Source organism: Heloderma suspectum, chromosome 3 (assembly GCF_057233095.1).
Source record: "Heloderma suspectum isolate Gila_16-S chromosome 3, 16-S_ref, whole genome shotgun sequence".
In the NCBI taxonomy this organism is placed as follows: Eukaryota; Metazoa; Chordata; class Lepidosauria; order Squamata; family Helodermatidae; genus Heloderma; species Heloderma suspectum.
This window is the reverse complement of record NC_139460.1, coordinates 47984454-48001017: the sequence shown is the minus strand read 5'-3', so window position 1 is coordinate 48001017 and position 16564 is coordinate 47984454. Positions and strand designations below refer to the sequence as shown.

General features: G+C 44.0%; 1 protein-coding gene across 2 annotated transcripts in view; it reads left to right on the top strand.

Moving 5' to 3' along the window:
• GRAMD1C (GRAM domain containing 1C) overlaps positions 1–16564 on the top strand; it is a 92706-nt gene that overhangs the window by 42412 nt on the left and 33730 nt on the right. For both annotated transcript variants that reach the window (XM_084843110.1, XM_084843111.1), the window contains 2 exons: positions 175–255; positions 15644–15759. In XM_084843110.1, the coding sequence (XP_084699236.1) occupies positions 175–255; positions 15644–15759 (197 nt within the window). The remainder of the gene's footprint in view (positions 1–174; positions 256–15643; positions 15760–16564) is intronic.

Sequence of the window (16564 nt, the reverse complement as noted above, 5' to 3'; positions counted from 1 at the left end):
TGTAAATGGCTGATCTTGTAACTTAGCCCGCCTTAGAGTCTCCTAAAAATCAGTGGAAATACATTTCAGTAAAATAAATTGGCCTTAGTTCCATTTATTGTCTTTGAAATTGGGATGTGTGGCTTTTAGATTGTTTTCAGAATTGCACATCTCGATTAACATTTTGCTCTGTAGTTTTTCTTCACTTCGTTCAGTGCCAGAGACAGAAGCTACCTCAGTATCTTTCGATTATGGCAGAATGCATTGTTGGAGAAGGTAAGCTTCATGCGTTAGGGAAATGCTTGCGCTAGCCAATTTTTTGGGTGCCTTATTGTAACATATACCGCTAGTAGTTTGTTGTTATGCTCTACTTCTGGGTTTTGAGACTGGTTGCCTTTCCAGCTTTACTGTTATGCCCCTTAGCAATGGTCATTTGTACAGATATTTCACTACTTCTTCAATTTTCTTAAAAAAAGCAAAAGTTGCTGTGTTGCCCATAAGAAAAAATCCAGAATCCATATTAGGATAATACCTTTATTAGGCCAACTCAGAGGTCGCAAAATAGTGTTGAAGCTTTCAAGTTCTCCAGAACTCTTCATCAGGCCAGACAGTAAACAAAGCAAAAGAAAAGGGTGTGTGTGTGAAAAAAAAAGCACAAGGGGGGGATGGGAAAAAAAGTGATTATGTCTAAACACAGACTCCGTAGCTTGAACAATCTTAAGACGGAATGTCAGGGAAGGTTGCAGACATTGGGGTTCATCACATGGGGGCAGAAATCTGCATCAGTACTGGGGCTTTCTCCATCCAGTTTCATCGTGGGATTAGATTGGGCTCCTTTACACAGTTGTTTCTATCGTGTTATATTCCGTTCCTTACCTTTGCATGGGGTGGCTACTTTTCCATAAAAAGCCATTACGCGCAGTGGGGGCATCACAAAATGTCCTCCCTGGTTCCTGTCCCTTTCCCTCCCCTCTCAGATTACTGGTGGTTTGGTTGTGATTGGTACGCAATGCAGGTGGACAGCAATTTCCACCGAACTGCCCAAACCCTGCCACGAAGGCCGCAGTTTCTCGGCGAACTGCTGGAATGCCGACATGCTGGCCATTCTGTGTTGTGGAGTAAGCTGAAGTTGGGAGCCAAAGTCCTTACATTGCATTTCGTCACAGCATGGCAGCAAGCCGGCAAACTGGCAGGTCAGTATATTGACACCAACATCACTGCCATCGTCATCATGACCACACCCCCAACAACCCCAAACAAAGCGGGTTTTTCATGCTATAGGAGAAGTACACAGGCAGGCTATGGCACTCTTATTGCGTGGGCTGAAAAAATACTGCATTTGTTTTGTTTGGGGATAACACAGGATAGGCAGGGGGGAATGGCAGGAAAATCACTGGAATAATTTGTAATCAAATTACATTGATTACAACAGTGTAATCATAATTACATTATGACGTTATGTAATGGACCCGCAAACGTCCGCGAGTGGCCAATCATGAATGTTTGATAAATTGCAGGTGTAGAGATGCCCATTCTAATTTGACTGCAACAGGTGCTGTGGTGGTTTCCTCTTGCATAAACACATTGTTAAGCTATATATATTCTTGAGAAGTTAGCACTGGATGCTTCCAGATGAGGCTTTGATCAAGCCATCACCTTGCCTCATTCATAGAATTTTATGGGCAGTCTAGACAATGATGTCTTCCACTTGCAACCCTCCTGTGTTTTCCCACCAGTTCCCCTGTCTTTTGTTTTCCTTATTGCAGAAAACTGGTTAAGAAAGAAAAGGTAGAACTGGACTACAATTCCTTCTGAGTGGTAGTGCTAGGAGCTCTCTGTCTGGAAGCACCCTGTATGACAAGGGGTTGTGTGCAGGTTTGGTTTAGAAAAGTAAAAAATGAAACTTGCCCAGGTACTTATTTGAGAAACATTCTGAGATAGCCTTGTGACAGTTATTCATGCTCTGGTAACCTCACATTTGGATTACTGCAATGCGCTATACATGGGGCTGTCTTTGAAAATGGTCCAGGAACTTCAGTTAGTCCAATATATAACAGCTAGGCTGCAAACTGGGACTGCCAGTCCATTTCTGGGCCAAATTCAAAGTGCTGGTTTTATCGTTTGAACCCCTAAGTGCCTTGGGGCCAGGTTACCTGAAGGAGTATCTCCTCCCATATTTACCCATCTGGACACTGAGATCATCATGTGAGACCCAAGTGAGGTAAGGCAGGTGGCTACAAAAAAGAGGGCCTTTTCAGTTGTGGCACCGCAATGCCCTCCCCAGAGAGGCTTGCCTGGTGTCTACATTATGGTCTTTCTGGTGCCAGGTGAAGACCTCTTTTTTCTGCCAGGCATTTAAACAATTGTTTTTAGGGCTTTTAGATCACTTTGCTTTTATTGCTAATGTTTTTACTTTGGTTTATGTGCTGGAGTGTTTTTACTCTTTGCTGCTGATTTTATCTTGGTTTTATTATGTGCTGTTTTTAGTCATTATTTTATGTTTTTACTGTATTGTACATTACCCAGAGAACTTGGTTTGTTGGGTGGTTTAAAAGTATAATAAACAAAAAATAATACACTTTCTAGCCATGGTAGTAACACTGTAGTGGCTCTAGAGGTGACAATTTGGGTGTGTAGCCTGCCTAGCGCTTGACTTTCTCAGTGAGATTTTGTTTACAAAATGAGGGCTACAGAAATATGAGGTGATGAGGAAATGGTGTGACCGGAAGTCTAATGGTGTAACTGGAAGTCAAACATCTCCAGCATACATACAGTGGGGGAGAGGGCTGAGGAGACAGTGCTGTGGAGAGAAGGAATATTTGGCGGAGGGGACAACAGTTCTAGGAATTTTCATCGCTAGAGCATGTGACGTGCGGCTTTTGGTGCTGGTAGGTTCTGCAAAATCTTGAGAATCTTACCTTATGTTACTTTTTGCATCAGACCAGGATCAGAGAGAGGGAATCACAAGGAGTGGAGGGTGTGATTTCCAAGTGAAGACGGAGGCATCTGTATTTTTAAAGTTGAACTGAATCCTTAAACAGGTTTCAGTGTCTCTTCTGCAGATATTCTTAGAAAGCCTTAGGCTGCACTCAGTGGCACTTTCTTCTGAGTAGGCGTACATAGGATTGTTCTGTTATGCTTTGATCCTAAACCACATGTTCAGTGGTGCAGGTAGGTACTGTTAGATCTTGGACTTAATGGTCTCACAGGAGCCTCCTTTATATGACCATGTGTTCAGTTGTGAAGCTCACAAGTAACATATCCCTTCTCTCCCCACCATTACATGATTCACAATTGCTTTTATGTTCCTGATACGCTAAAGCAAAGAAACAAAATAAAACTGTTTGCCAACCTGATAAAAGAGAACTACTTTAAGCATGTGCATGTCAGGAGCGCCCTAGCTGCCTCTTGCAGTCCCCACCAATAGCCAACTCAGGACACAGACGATGAGGATTCTTTCCGAGACTTTATTCCTTTATTACTTTGACTCTTTCAGATACTAATCACTAGCGACAAAGCAAGGAACAGCACTGGGGAAAGATAGCAGAGGAGCCTAAGCTCCAGGTAAGGCAGTTGGTCCCCGTTTGAAGGAGAACCACGGGAAGACCCTGAACTTATGGGCTAGGGAGAGATCCTCCCTCTTTCCCTTGGGTCCTCGGGACGCGACCGTTGTTTGAGCGCCAAATGAGTGGTACGCCTCCTTTCTGCGCCCTCCATCTGTCGTCGCTCCCTGCGTCTGCGCCGAGCGTCCAGCAAGCCCCCCTCCAGCGCTCTCTCACTGCCAGGGTCACTATCTCTCTCAGGAATGCTGGCAGGAGGAATCTCTGCCAGCTGCTATGCTTGTGAGAGATGAGTGAGCTCCTCTCCCACGGATTGCTGTTCCTCCTCAGAATCAGAACTGCTCTGGGGCTCTATTGTGTGGGAATAAGCACTATTTGGTTATATAAAAGGACAATATATTATTTAAAGTAAAAATGATAAAATAGGCATCTGTACATTTTATGTGTATGCCTGGCTGGCCACCCCGACTTTAAAATGTCTTTAAAAATAAGAAGAAAGGATACCGTGGAAAGCAGCACCTGCTCCGGTGGGTCCTGGCATGCCCATGTTGGCCCAGCTGCTGAAGCCAGGCTGCTTTGCCATGGATTCCATTTCCTGCCACTCTGGATGGTCATTTGGGGGCCTCCTGAGCTGCAGGGCCCTAGGTTTTAGCCATAGCCGCACCACTGTTCAGAAATATCACCTGCCGGTGTTTCTCTAAACTGTGCCATTTCAAACTGGAGATAGAGGATCACATGCTCGCATACTTCCTCATGTAAAAACCTAGCACCACTGGGAAAAGGGTTCTCACCGAGCCGTCTCCTGTACATGCTAGTTTTCTGTCTTCAGGAATTTTTTTTAATTCAAGAGAGGATTCAAACACATGGTCCATCACCTGTATTCTGAACTGGCACAGTCCCATGTATCAATGTGAGATTTTTGAATGTGTAGTCCAGCTTGTATTTGGAAGACGTCCCCATTTAATGGGCTTAAACTTCTGAGTAAATGGGGTGGATGCAGGGTCTGCTTGCCATTGGTAGAAGGGCTGCACTCATGGAATGTGCCTCCACCCAGTTTTTGAGGATCCCCCCCCCCTCAGCACCACACCTCGCCCCATTCACCAGGTTCTCCTGATTCTCTGTGTAGCCTTTTCAGAGAGCACGAGGGGCTGCCATGGGACAGAGGAGGCAGAGAGGTCCACTTCCACCAGCCTCAATGGGAGGGCTGCCCTTGCTCCTGTGAGAGTACACGCCAATAGCCTTCACTTCCTTTACAAAGATTACAGTTACAGTGCCAGCCTTGGATAGTTTCACAGTGGCAGAGGAAATCAAAGCATGTTCACTTTTTTAAAAAAAGAAAAGACACACACTGATGAAGGTGGGAAGCATCAAAATGGTGTCCCCTTTGGATTCTGCCACCCAAGGCAGCTACTTCACATTGGTCCATGTTAAGGTCGGGCCTGCACACTTAACATGAGAAAGCTCCAACAGTACTACCTATATTGACCAACAAAGTATCTGTAATTCCCAGGATTTCCAAAAGTGCTTGATTTTTTCCCTCATATTTGAGAGATAGTAGAATACATTGGGATTTGGTGGGGTGGGGGTCTACAAAGATTGTACTGTTATAGTTTTTCTGGGTATCTTTTTCACATCTGTTGCTGTTGCTTGTACACGCCTACTCAAAATGTTGCTGTGGTGGTTGAGGAACTGTTTTGTTTTTTTTAACATATTTTGACTGGATAAACTGAAGAGAACTGGCACAGCCAGATTGATCAGCATGCCCCTGAATACCAGTTTCTGAGGAACAACAGTGGGAGCAGGCTATTGCCCTCTGCTTGTGGACTTCTCAGAGGCATTTGGTTGGCCACTGTGGGAAACAAGATGCTGGACTAGATGGACCATTGGTCTGATCTCATGTTTTGATCAAGTAACCTCCCTTGTAGACTGTGGGAATGCTGTAGACATCATATACCTCGACTTCAGCAAAGCTTTCGACAAAGTGCCCCATGATATCCTGATGAGCAAGCTAGCTCAAAGTGGGCTAGATGAAACAACGATCCAGTGGATCCACAGTTGGCTACAGAATCGGACTCAAAGAGTGCTTATCAATGGGACCTTCTCAAACTGGGGAGAGGTAACGAGTGGGGTACCGCAGGGCTCAGTCCTGGGCCCAGTGCTTTTCAACATTTTTATTAATGACTTGAGGTGCAGGGAATGCTGATCAAATTTGCAGATGACACAAAATTGGGCAGGATAGCTAATACTTTGGAAGACAGAAACAAAATTCAAAGTGATCTGGGTAGACTGGAGCGCTGGGCAGAAAACAACAGAATGACATTTAATAGGGATAAATGCCAAGTTCTGCACCTAGGAAAAAGAAACCAAGTGCACAGTTACAAGATGGGGGATACGTGGCTCAACCACACTACAAGCAAGAAGGATCTTGGAATTGTTGTCAATCACAAGCTGAATATGAGCCAACAACGTGATGTGGCTGCAAAAAAGGCCAATGCTATTTTAGGCTGCATTAATAGAAGCATCGCTTCCAAATCCCGGGAAGTACTAGTTTCCCTCTACTCAGCACTGGTTAGGCCTCATCTGGAGTACTGTGTCCAGTTCTGGGCACCACACTTTAAGAAGGATGCAGACAAACTGGAGAGGGTTCAGAGGAGGGCAACAAAGATGATCAGGGGACTGGAAACAAAGCCCTATGAAGAGAGACTGAAAGAACTGGGCATGTTTAGCCTTGAGAAGAGAAGACTGAGGGGAGATATGATAGCACTCTACAAGTACTTGAAAGGTTGTCACAGAGAAGAAGGCCAGGATCTCTTCTTGATCATCCCAGAGTGCAGGACACGGAATAATGGGCTCAAGTTACAGGAAGCCAGATTCCGGCTGAACATCAGGAAATACTTCCTGAGTGTCAGAGCAATACGGCAATGGAACCAATTACCTGGGGAGGTGGTGGGCTCTCCCACACTGGAGGCCTTCAAGATGAGGCTGGACAGCCATTTGTCAGGAATGCTCTGACTTGGATTCCTGCATTGAGCAGGGGGTTGGACTCAATAGCCTTGTAGGCCCCTTCCAACCCTACTATTCTATGATTCTGTGATCCAGCAGAGCTGCTTTTATGTTCTTAGGAAAGGATGGTGTGTACCTAAGAACTATTGTGTTGACATATGTTTGTAATATTCCTGTCTGTATTTTACATTTCATATTTATTATGCTCTATGTTTTTATTGTAATGCGATGTAAATGTGCCATATGATTAAATAAAAACTCTATGGGTATATTTTATAACGGATTCACATTTTTGAAAGTATCTTCACAACCATAAGGGCTTTACACCTACTACTACTACTACTACTACTACTACTACTACTACTACTACTGATCAATTAGAAATGGTGGAGAAGGAAAATTTCATTCAGTGGATGCAAAGTCACATGTCTCCATAAGGAACATAAGAAGCTGCCTTATACTGAGTCAGACCTGCCTTGGTCCATCTAGCCTACTATTTTGGACACTGACTGGCACCGATGGCTTTCGAGAGTTTCAGAGAGGATTTTTTACTAGCCCTGCCTGGAGATTCTGGGAAGCAGACCTGGGAGCTTTCTGCATGCAAAACAGGGGCTCTGCCACTGAACCACGGCCCCTCCATGGAGTTAATAATCTTTGGTTGTACGCGCGCGCGCGCGCGCACACACACACACACACCCTGTAGTGGGTGGAAAACATAAAGATCTTACTAACAGTGACGTGATGGCTTGTAAAAGGCTTCACATTCTAAAGTTGGCAATATTCTGGATGAAAATACTTCCATAGCAAATGTTCACAAATGCATAACTTTCATTAACAGTGTAAAATCTTAAATCACAACAATTGCATTGCCTTTCTAGATAACAAGGAAAGCTGAGGGACAGGCATGGCAAGGATGCAGTAAGCTCACAAAAATGCTTGCTTTTCCAGAGGTGCTTCGGCTAACTGGACATTCCAGTGAGATGTGATTTTCTTTCCATTTATAGCTTGCAGTGGTGTGTGTGTGTGTGTGTGTGTGTCTGTACGTGCAAGTTAGTGAAAGGGCTGAAATGAAACCTGATAAGGAAGCTCAGCCTAGGAATGCTGTTTGGGTTCTTCCATTGCAACAAAGTGTGGCTTGACTGGCTTTCAGTGGAACTAATAGCAGCGTTAGCATAAGCAGCTTTGAAATCGCTTCTGAGGTAGTCGTAGCAAAGTGAGGCATTCTGAAATGAATTGCATGTGTGAAGAGCAGAAGAGAAATAGCCCTCAAAATCAGTTTAAACTGTGCCTGCTTTCCTGTATGTCAAGGTGTTCTGTGCAGGGGGAAGAACAGGAAACACGTGATGGGTTCTTAGGAATTGTAAGCTTCACAAATCCTGCTTACCTGTTTCCTTGGTGGGAGGGCCCCAGAAACTGGGCAGGAACAAAACACAACCGGCAGTTCTGAAAACAAGACCTGCCCACTTGTCAACACCTTTCAAAGTGCCTAGTAGGAAGTTACATAAATGTTGCTGTTTCTCTCCCAAGACAGAGGGTGTTCTGTTTTGTTTGTTTTAAACTGCATCACGATCACCCTTAAGATTTTTGCTGCTAGAGCCTTCTGTGCAGGCAAGGTGATTTTGATTAGATTGAATCTGCTTCCAGTCTGGTTTGTAAGCCATGTGGGCTTGAGAAAGAGCCCTTCGGCCCTACAGGAAGTTTGGAATAATATTGAGTCAAACAAAGAAAGGTTGCTTCAGCCCTGAGGTTCATTCTGCTGCCTTTGCCCTGATGATGTGGCCAGTTTCCAGACTGTCAGTATGAAGTTGCCTACGTTTTGGAACTGCAGATGTACAGTTTTGTTATCTTCTCATGCAAAGGACTGCAGGTAAATAATGTGGAGTGAGAATGGGATCAAAGATTTGCAAGAGGAACCTGCTAATCTTAAATCTGTATTCTCTTGGGGCCAAACAGTTCTTCTTTGTAATGTGAATATATTATTTTGGTTGGAAGTTTTCAGTCAAACAGAAATGCCCGTCTGCCTGCCCCCATACCCCTGCCCTTTCTCTATATACAGGATCCATGTTAGTGTGACATTGGTTGTTGTGTTTATGCAGCTAATACAATTGGCATGATTGTCTTTTGGGATGGCCTTTTATATTTGAGCCAATCTTTGCTATTGGTTTTATGTAAATAGAAAATAGTTACCATTAATTCATTAGGAATGTATCCGTAGCTCAGCGGTAGAATATGTGCTTTGATTCAGAAGGTCCCAGGTTCAATCCCTGGCATCTTCAGGTGGAGCTGGAAAAAAACACCTGTGCCTGGGAGCTGGGAAAGCCACTCCCTTTCAGTGGACAATTCTGAGCTTGATGGACAAATGGTCTAACACGGTATAAAGCATGTGGTATTTCCTAAGTTCTCTTGCTTTGTGGGGAATGTGTTACACCATTAGTAGTAATGGGATATGAATAGTAGTGTTGTGCATTTGGCTGTTGAATACTCTGATAGGGTATTGTTATAACCTAATGGGAGTCAGGATTGACGGTTTAATGTCCCTGTAATCAGTGGCTGTAGCTGTTTTCCTGAATGAGCAATTTGTCACTTGGGTGGGATCTACCATCCATGTACTGCAGAGGGTGTGTGTGTGTGTGTGTGTGTGTGTATGTGTATGAGTGAGGGAGGGGTGAGGGGATAATTGGAAGTTTAGACAGACAGGTAGAGAGAACTGGGAGTTGCTTGCTGGAGTTACTTGACCCTGGAGTGCAGCTTTGGAGGGTGCACAATGGTAGAATCTAACTACCGTCAGTGGAGTTGTATTCAAGGAACCAGGGTTGCCAACACCCTCCTCACTGCAGCCTCCACAAAGCCATTCCTGAGGGCCAGAGTCAGTGCTGACTCCCAAGTTTTGAATGGCCCTTGGGCAAGACACCCTCAGTGGGCCCTCTCCCTCAGTGAGTCTACCTTCTCATTACCATGGTCACTACTTAATATTGCCAGTAACGTTTTCTGGAAAATTTTCCAATGCAAATTAAGATAATTTGCATAGGAAATTTTTCTGCTTATATCAGAACATTTTCCAATGCAAATTAGGTTTGTTTTCAAAGGGTGATTTGCATCAGAAAATGTTCTGATGCCCTAGAGAGAGCTAATTTAGCTTTTTATTTATTTTACTTGTATTTAGTAAACAACACTAAAAATAAGTACCTCATGATCATTTTTGCCCCAATACACCTCAAGTTCTTAACTTGAAATATTTGAGGAAAAAAATTAAAGCACACTTAATAAAATCAATGGATGTAGCTGTAGAAATTTTTATCGGAATACTTGTAAAAATTAAAGGCAATAGAAGTACTTCCCTAACGTTTTTTAAATTTAAGAGAAAAAAACCCTGTTGACACACAAATTAATTTTAGCGTTTTATTTAATATTTCTTTTTATTAAAGTTCATTTTAGCAACCCAAAGAAATGTGCATGATATGCTGACAGCCACTCATTCATTTCAGCAGGGTTCAGTTTTCTTCCACTGAAGTTGTTGGGGCACCTTCAGTTTCGCTGTGACTACTTAATAGTTCCATCTTACACTAAGACACACATGTATTCAGTGATCTATGTGTATTCTCTTACATACTTGCTAGAGGCGATCACCTGAAATACATTAATTACGACTTTGAAACTGCCAACTTGCCAGTGTTGTATTTGCAATTGGCAGACATCATTTTTAGTCATGAACTTCGGAAACTGATTTTTTTTTCCGCAGAAAAATTAAGCACTGGAAAATTTTCCACCCCATATCACTGGCTATTGCTCATCTTCATCCTCTTTCTCATCATTGCTACCACTTGCTTGCTTGACAGGCAGAGAGCAAGTAGCCAGTAGCATCTACTGCCCCTCACCACCATCACCGTAGTCTGGATCAAAGCGGAAGGCAGGCGAAAAGGCAGGTTGCAATGATTGAAGAGTAGGAGGAGCAACTCCAGGTGGCTCTTGTCAGTGGGCCCCTGCTGAGGTGGGGGCCTTGGTAGGTACCCACCTAGGCCTACCGTTAATGCCAGCCCTGGCCAGAGGGCCCCCACCAGAACAGTGTGTGGTTGTGACTTGAGGGACTGCTACCTGGAGGAGGAGTCTGTGGAAACCAGAACCCTTCCCCTTTATGTGAGCAGAAGCACCTTGATGTGACATGGCGGACTGCACCTGGAAGGATGAATTGGCAGAAATTAGGGAACACCCCCTCCCCCGCTGTGTGAGCAGATGTGTTCTGTGGGATCTGACTCACTGTATGTTACCAGTGGAATTCCATCTAAACGAAACTATATCCTTTAGCTGTGACCCTGGAATGTTTCACTGCTTGAGGATGTACAGCATAGTTGAAAGTAAATTCCTTTAATATCTGTGAGAGCTTTTCAGGGGGAAAACAGCTTTAAAACCAGTTGACTACATTTAGACTGCTAAGGGCACAATCCTATGCCTGTTTAGACAGAAAAAAGTCCTACAACTCCCAGCATTCCCCAGCCAGCCATGTTGGCTGGGAAATGCTTGGAGTTGAAAGCCAGCCATGCTGGGAGTTGAAGCCAGTCATATGGGCTGGAAAATGCTGGAGAGTGAAGGATTGCATCATAAGATATTTGAATTTACCTCTCTTGCCTTCTAGGTAAATCTGAATGGTATGTCAATTTTTCTGGGGGATGGATGAATGTGGTACTCCAGCTTCCCAACAATGGAAGGGGGTTGCCCAGAATATCTAAGTCGTTGTCATCTTGATAGTATATTTATAGAAATTACCATATTATATAAGATTGACCATTACCATCTCTGATCTCTTCTATTTGGCAATAGTCAGTACCTAATAAATAGTTCAGTGACATGTGTATTCCATATTCAAATTCCAAAATGCCTTATAAAGATGGGAAAGCATAATTGCTTGCAGTTTACTTAGGGGAGAAACTGAGACACTGAGATGTTAAATCAGTCAGGGACATTTTATATGGCTGTTAGGTTTGTCATGGATACACTGGTGTTACACTGGCAGGTACTCGCTCATCCCTGCACATACAGCAGTCAAGCACCAGGGATCCCTGTTTAATTGTTGCACAGTGGCACATGTTTATTGAGTGTCTTAGGAACATGTCTCCTATTTTAAACATTACAGCATGGATGAGGAAAGTCCAGCCCATGGGCCAAATGTGGCCCATAGAGGTTTCCCTCTGTAACACCCTCCACAGGCCCCACCCTTCCCCACATCAACTCCAATTTGCATGCTGTTGCGAGGGGAGAGGACTTCTAGCTGTATCTCCAGTCACTGGAGATAACATCACAGATACCCCCTTGTGTGCCATTCACTGTTGGCGCCGGGTTTAGCCAGCACCTGCACAGATCAGGATGGTGCACAGCATATGGTGGAAGTGCATAACTCAGCCGATGCTTCAAGGCGCCACTCCTTCAAGCCCTGGCTAAGGCCCTTTCTCCTTGCCCTCTCTGCATGGAGAAAGATAAAATGGACAGGATGGGGTGGATGATGTCAGTGGGGTGGTGTTATGCTTCAGGGAAGACGATTATAAACCAGGATTCAGTTTTACTTTGCCTGATTCCTGGTTTGTTGTTGCATGCAAACTTGTGGTCTAAAATTAACTCTGTTCAGTTGCTAAGTGAGCCAACTACAAACCCTGGGTTGTACTGCTAAAATAAACTAGAATTTATTTTAAACTACAATTCCTGGTTTGCACATAACAAAGACCCAGAAATTTTGGCTAAACAGAATCCTGGTTTATTCCTCCTCTGGGATTTGTGGGTGGAGGGGAAGGAAGTGTGTGCTTGAGTCCAGTACTTCGTATTGGCTCTTTTCAGCTCATGCATATAATGCTAAATTATGGTTTAGTGTAGAGGTAGGCAGAATGTAGATTGGGATATGATGCTAGATCTCTGGTGATTTGCATTAGATCTGCAAGGGTTTCTGACTTCCAATTGTTTATCAAGAGCAATGACAAAAGAAGACAGATCCAGCTAACAGCTGGGATCAGCCATTGTATGTTTCTTAATCCCAGAAGTCCTAGGTGCAACCTGAAACCATCACAGCACCCAGTAGAGCCTAACTTGCATGTCTACTGCCTCATCCCACATTCCATCTTAAGACTATCCAGTTTGCATGTTATGGTGGCAAATCATGGATTAATTAACCCACGATTTGCCAGGATGTGTATCACTTGCATGCCACTTTCATTTTCTGTAAACAGTCTCCGATCGGGGGTTGTGAGTGTGATGTGTGAACCTGTACCAATGGGTTATTCAGGGGCTAAACAACCTAGTACCTAAGCCAACAACAAACCATTGGCTGATCAGAAGTTGTTTATAGAAAACAGAAGCAGCTTGTGGGCAGCACACATTTCCGCAATCATGGCTTAAATAACCCATGATTTGCTACCATAACATGTGAACTGAGTCATAGACTAAATGCAGGCTCTCTTCACACCTGGCATTTTATCCCACTACAAACTGGTCATTTTGATTCCAGATCCTTTCCGGGATTTACACTGGCCCTGTATACAGGCATCTCTCATAGCACGTCCCTCTGCATTATATCTTTTCATGGCTGGGCCGAGCTGCACGGAACAATCAGGACACAAGGGGGCTGCTAGCTCCATACCCCCTCCCCTCCCCTGATCATTGGTTCCTGTAACATGATTGATGGCTCTGCCCGTCCCTCCACTCTTCCACGGCAGGAGAGAAGTCAGAAACACTTCTAGTGGCCTGGATAGGGGGCTATGGGAGCAGGTCCCTGCCTTCCTCCGAGGGAGAGGGAGTCTTCTCGGTAGCGTACCCTGAGGTTGCTGGCACTGCTAATCCTTCTCTGCTAAATATGTTAGTGTGTGATGGAATTCAATGCAGTATATTTCTTGCACTACTGAGTTTGAAGGGTATACCGATTTCTGGGTTCCCAGCTACAGAAGTAAGAAATTCACAAACGGACTTGTATACAGTCAATGCACCAAGCCATCCTTAGCAGCCCCCCCCCCCCGTGCACCTGCTTCACAGAGGACACCATCAATAGACCTGGCTTGCTTCCCCCCCCCCCCCCAACATACTGTTGTTGCTCTTTCCCCTTATTCGGGCTTCCCAACGACCCTGCAAGGTGGGCTAAGAGAAGAGATAGTGGCTGGCTAGGTGTGAGGGAGCACTATGGAAAACCACCTCAACATTACTGCCTTATCTAAAACAACTCCACAACCAAAAAGGAAACCATTAAAAATTACCATTCCAAGCTCTGTGTGATGAATTTATTCAGGGGAGGAGAAAAAGCACCTTTAATACCCATTGAAATCCTAACTGTCAAGCCTTTCTCCTGCGTGACTGAGAAGGGAGACTTCCCCATCCGCCCTGGGAGGAAAAAAGCCCATCAATCTGGTGAGCAAAAGGGAGAAGAAGCAGACAGTAAAGTCAATGGGAGGGGGAGTATTGATCAGTATTGATTCTGAAAACCATTTTTTGTCTGAGCCATGTACTCAGAGGCATCCTGTTCTTTAATCCTACTCGGTATATAACTGACCTGAGTCACTATTTGCACCCGCCTCCAGTTGGGGCCTTGAAGTTGTAGTTAAATACTAAGCAGATCTTGGAAGCCTGAAGTCTACCCTCCCCTTGTTAGCATTATGTGGAAATACAGTCACTAAGTATTGCTAGTATGCACCCTAGATCCTAAATACCCATGTGACATCATACAGCCCACAGAGGGCTGGGTGGATTGGAGGGGTCATCTCGCCTCCCACTCAAAACTAGTTGTGCATCCTTGCCCTAGAGGAAATAGTAGTTGGAAAGTTTTTAAAGTCTTCTTATGTATGTTGGTAATTATCTAGAAATGGCATGTGTTTGCCCTTTAGTGAGTGTTACCCCACCCTGCATACACTGTTTAACAGTAAGTGTATATATAAACCTTATACCTCCTTTCCAGGGCAGGTATGTGCAGATCTCCTCCTTGCAACTTAGGAGACAAGGAGGAAAGTAATTCAGTTGTGGTTAGTACCCAGGCATAGTCAGTGTGAATTCTAAGACCCAAAGTGTGCATTATTTTGAAGACATAACTAGCACCTGTATCTCCCCCCCCCCCCCGAGCAAACACAGGGTCCCCACTTGAATCAAGACCTTAGTGTGGAGGGTAGGGAGGATTTAATCCTGATCCAGGATTAATTCTTTCCTGGATCCAGATCACCCCCTCCTGCACTGCCATTTATATTCCCAAATAGCGATCAGTTAAAGCAAATGGATCACTATTTGACGGTATGTAGTGCAGGCATGATCCCCTGATCCAGACTGGCACTATAGCAGGGAAGAAAGGGTTACGATCCCCCTACCCACACACTAGGGTCCCAATCCTAGAGTTAAAAAGAAGCTGCTAGCTACATCTTTAAGTAATGTGGTCTTTGGTCCTGAGATGTTTAATGGGGCGGGGACAGACGGACATCTTTTACTTCTAAACTAACTAAAACAAAGCCATCATTAAAGGTAAGGAAAAAAGTACAATCTCTTTAAGACTGTAAGCTGCCAGTTTGGTAAATGATTTGGTAACTTACATGGCTTTATTTCACATACTATTTTGCTGTCGCCTTTTGATCGGGGTCTCTTTAGCACTGGAGTGGAGAAGCTACTTGACCTGAAGACAGCTGGCTAAGAGGGGATTGCAGTATTGTTGTACGATTAATGTCAGCTGAGAGGATGCAGCTGTTCACAGCAGTTAAAATGGCTTGGAGTTTTTTATTTCAGGAACTGAGGTGGGAGAGGGGCTAAGGCTACGGTGGTCTTGGAGCCCAGTGGCTGCATGGAGAAGTACTGGCAGCTTACAGTCTTAATGTACATTTTTCTCACCTGTAATGATGGCTTTGTGTTGGTTAGTTTATGTTGTGAGGACTGAATGTGTGTGTTAGAATGGAAGCTATGTTTCTTTTCTTTTTTTCACCCAGAAATGTCGGCTGGGTACTGTGAAACCTAGATTGCTAATACTAATATTCAATCAGGGATCCTTTTAATAAGAGGATTTGTTGCCTCTGTTTAAACAGTGTCTTAACATGAAAAGATTAAAAGTTTACCATGGTTATGGACTGAGTGTAGTTAATTCTTCATCTTCCATTTTCCAGAGACTGACCAAGCAGGAATTCTGGCAACTTGTGCGTCAGAGCTATGGCTCTGAGCTGGGCTTGAACACAGAAGAGATGGAAAATATTTACTTATCTGAGGAGAATGGACAGTTGAGGTAAGAAGATAACTGTAGATTACCACAAAAGTACATATTTCTGATGCCCCAGTTTATACAAACCATTGAAAACCTACTATTGAATGCACACAGAGCTTTGCTTTTTGGTAGGGCTTTTTTCTTGGTAAGATTGTCTGCCTGTATGGTTATAAAACTAGTATAACTTTTGCTTTGTCCTTTTAATTCTGAGCTAGTTTAGATATTACTGTTCACTTGTGCAGGTTGCCAAAAAACTTGCACCCCTGACGGCACTGCATGTTCAGGCAGTAATATTTAAACCATGTGCATTGTTCAGTCACATCCAGAAGTATGCATACCTAGCGTATACAGGGCAATTGTGCTGCTGCTGTGTGTGCATCCAGACAAGTGGTGTTGCAGAGGGTAAGAGCATTTAAACATTAAACTACTTCTATGTTCAGGGCTGCTACAGGTGTAGAGGCTTTTTGACAACTTGTATGGCATGTGATAATGTCTAAAACAGTGTGCAGAGAGAGAGAAAGAGGAGCTAGAAGGCAAGATGCTAAATATCCAATGAAAGGTGTCTTCTCAGTCTAAAATGCATTTAGTGTTATCGCTCACTGTATTTTCAAGGATGTTCCCTATCCCTTTTCAAAGGTGCTACTTTTACCAGTCATGGGGCTGATGCATACATCATATTTGTTTGGTCACATGTATATTTATCAGCTTATGCACAAGGTCTCCTAGTGCGGTCAGCTTGCATAAGAAGGGGTCTATCTTTTGAGTGGCCTGCTTCTGGAAATTGATAATAATGCAGGGGTTCTTGGGTAATAGGAAGTCTGGGTTA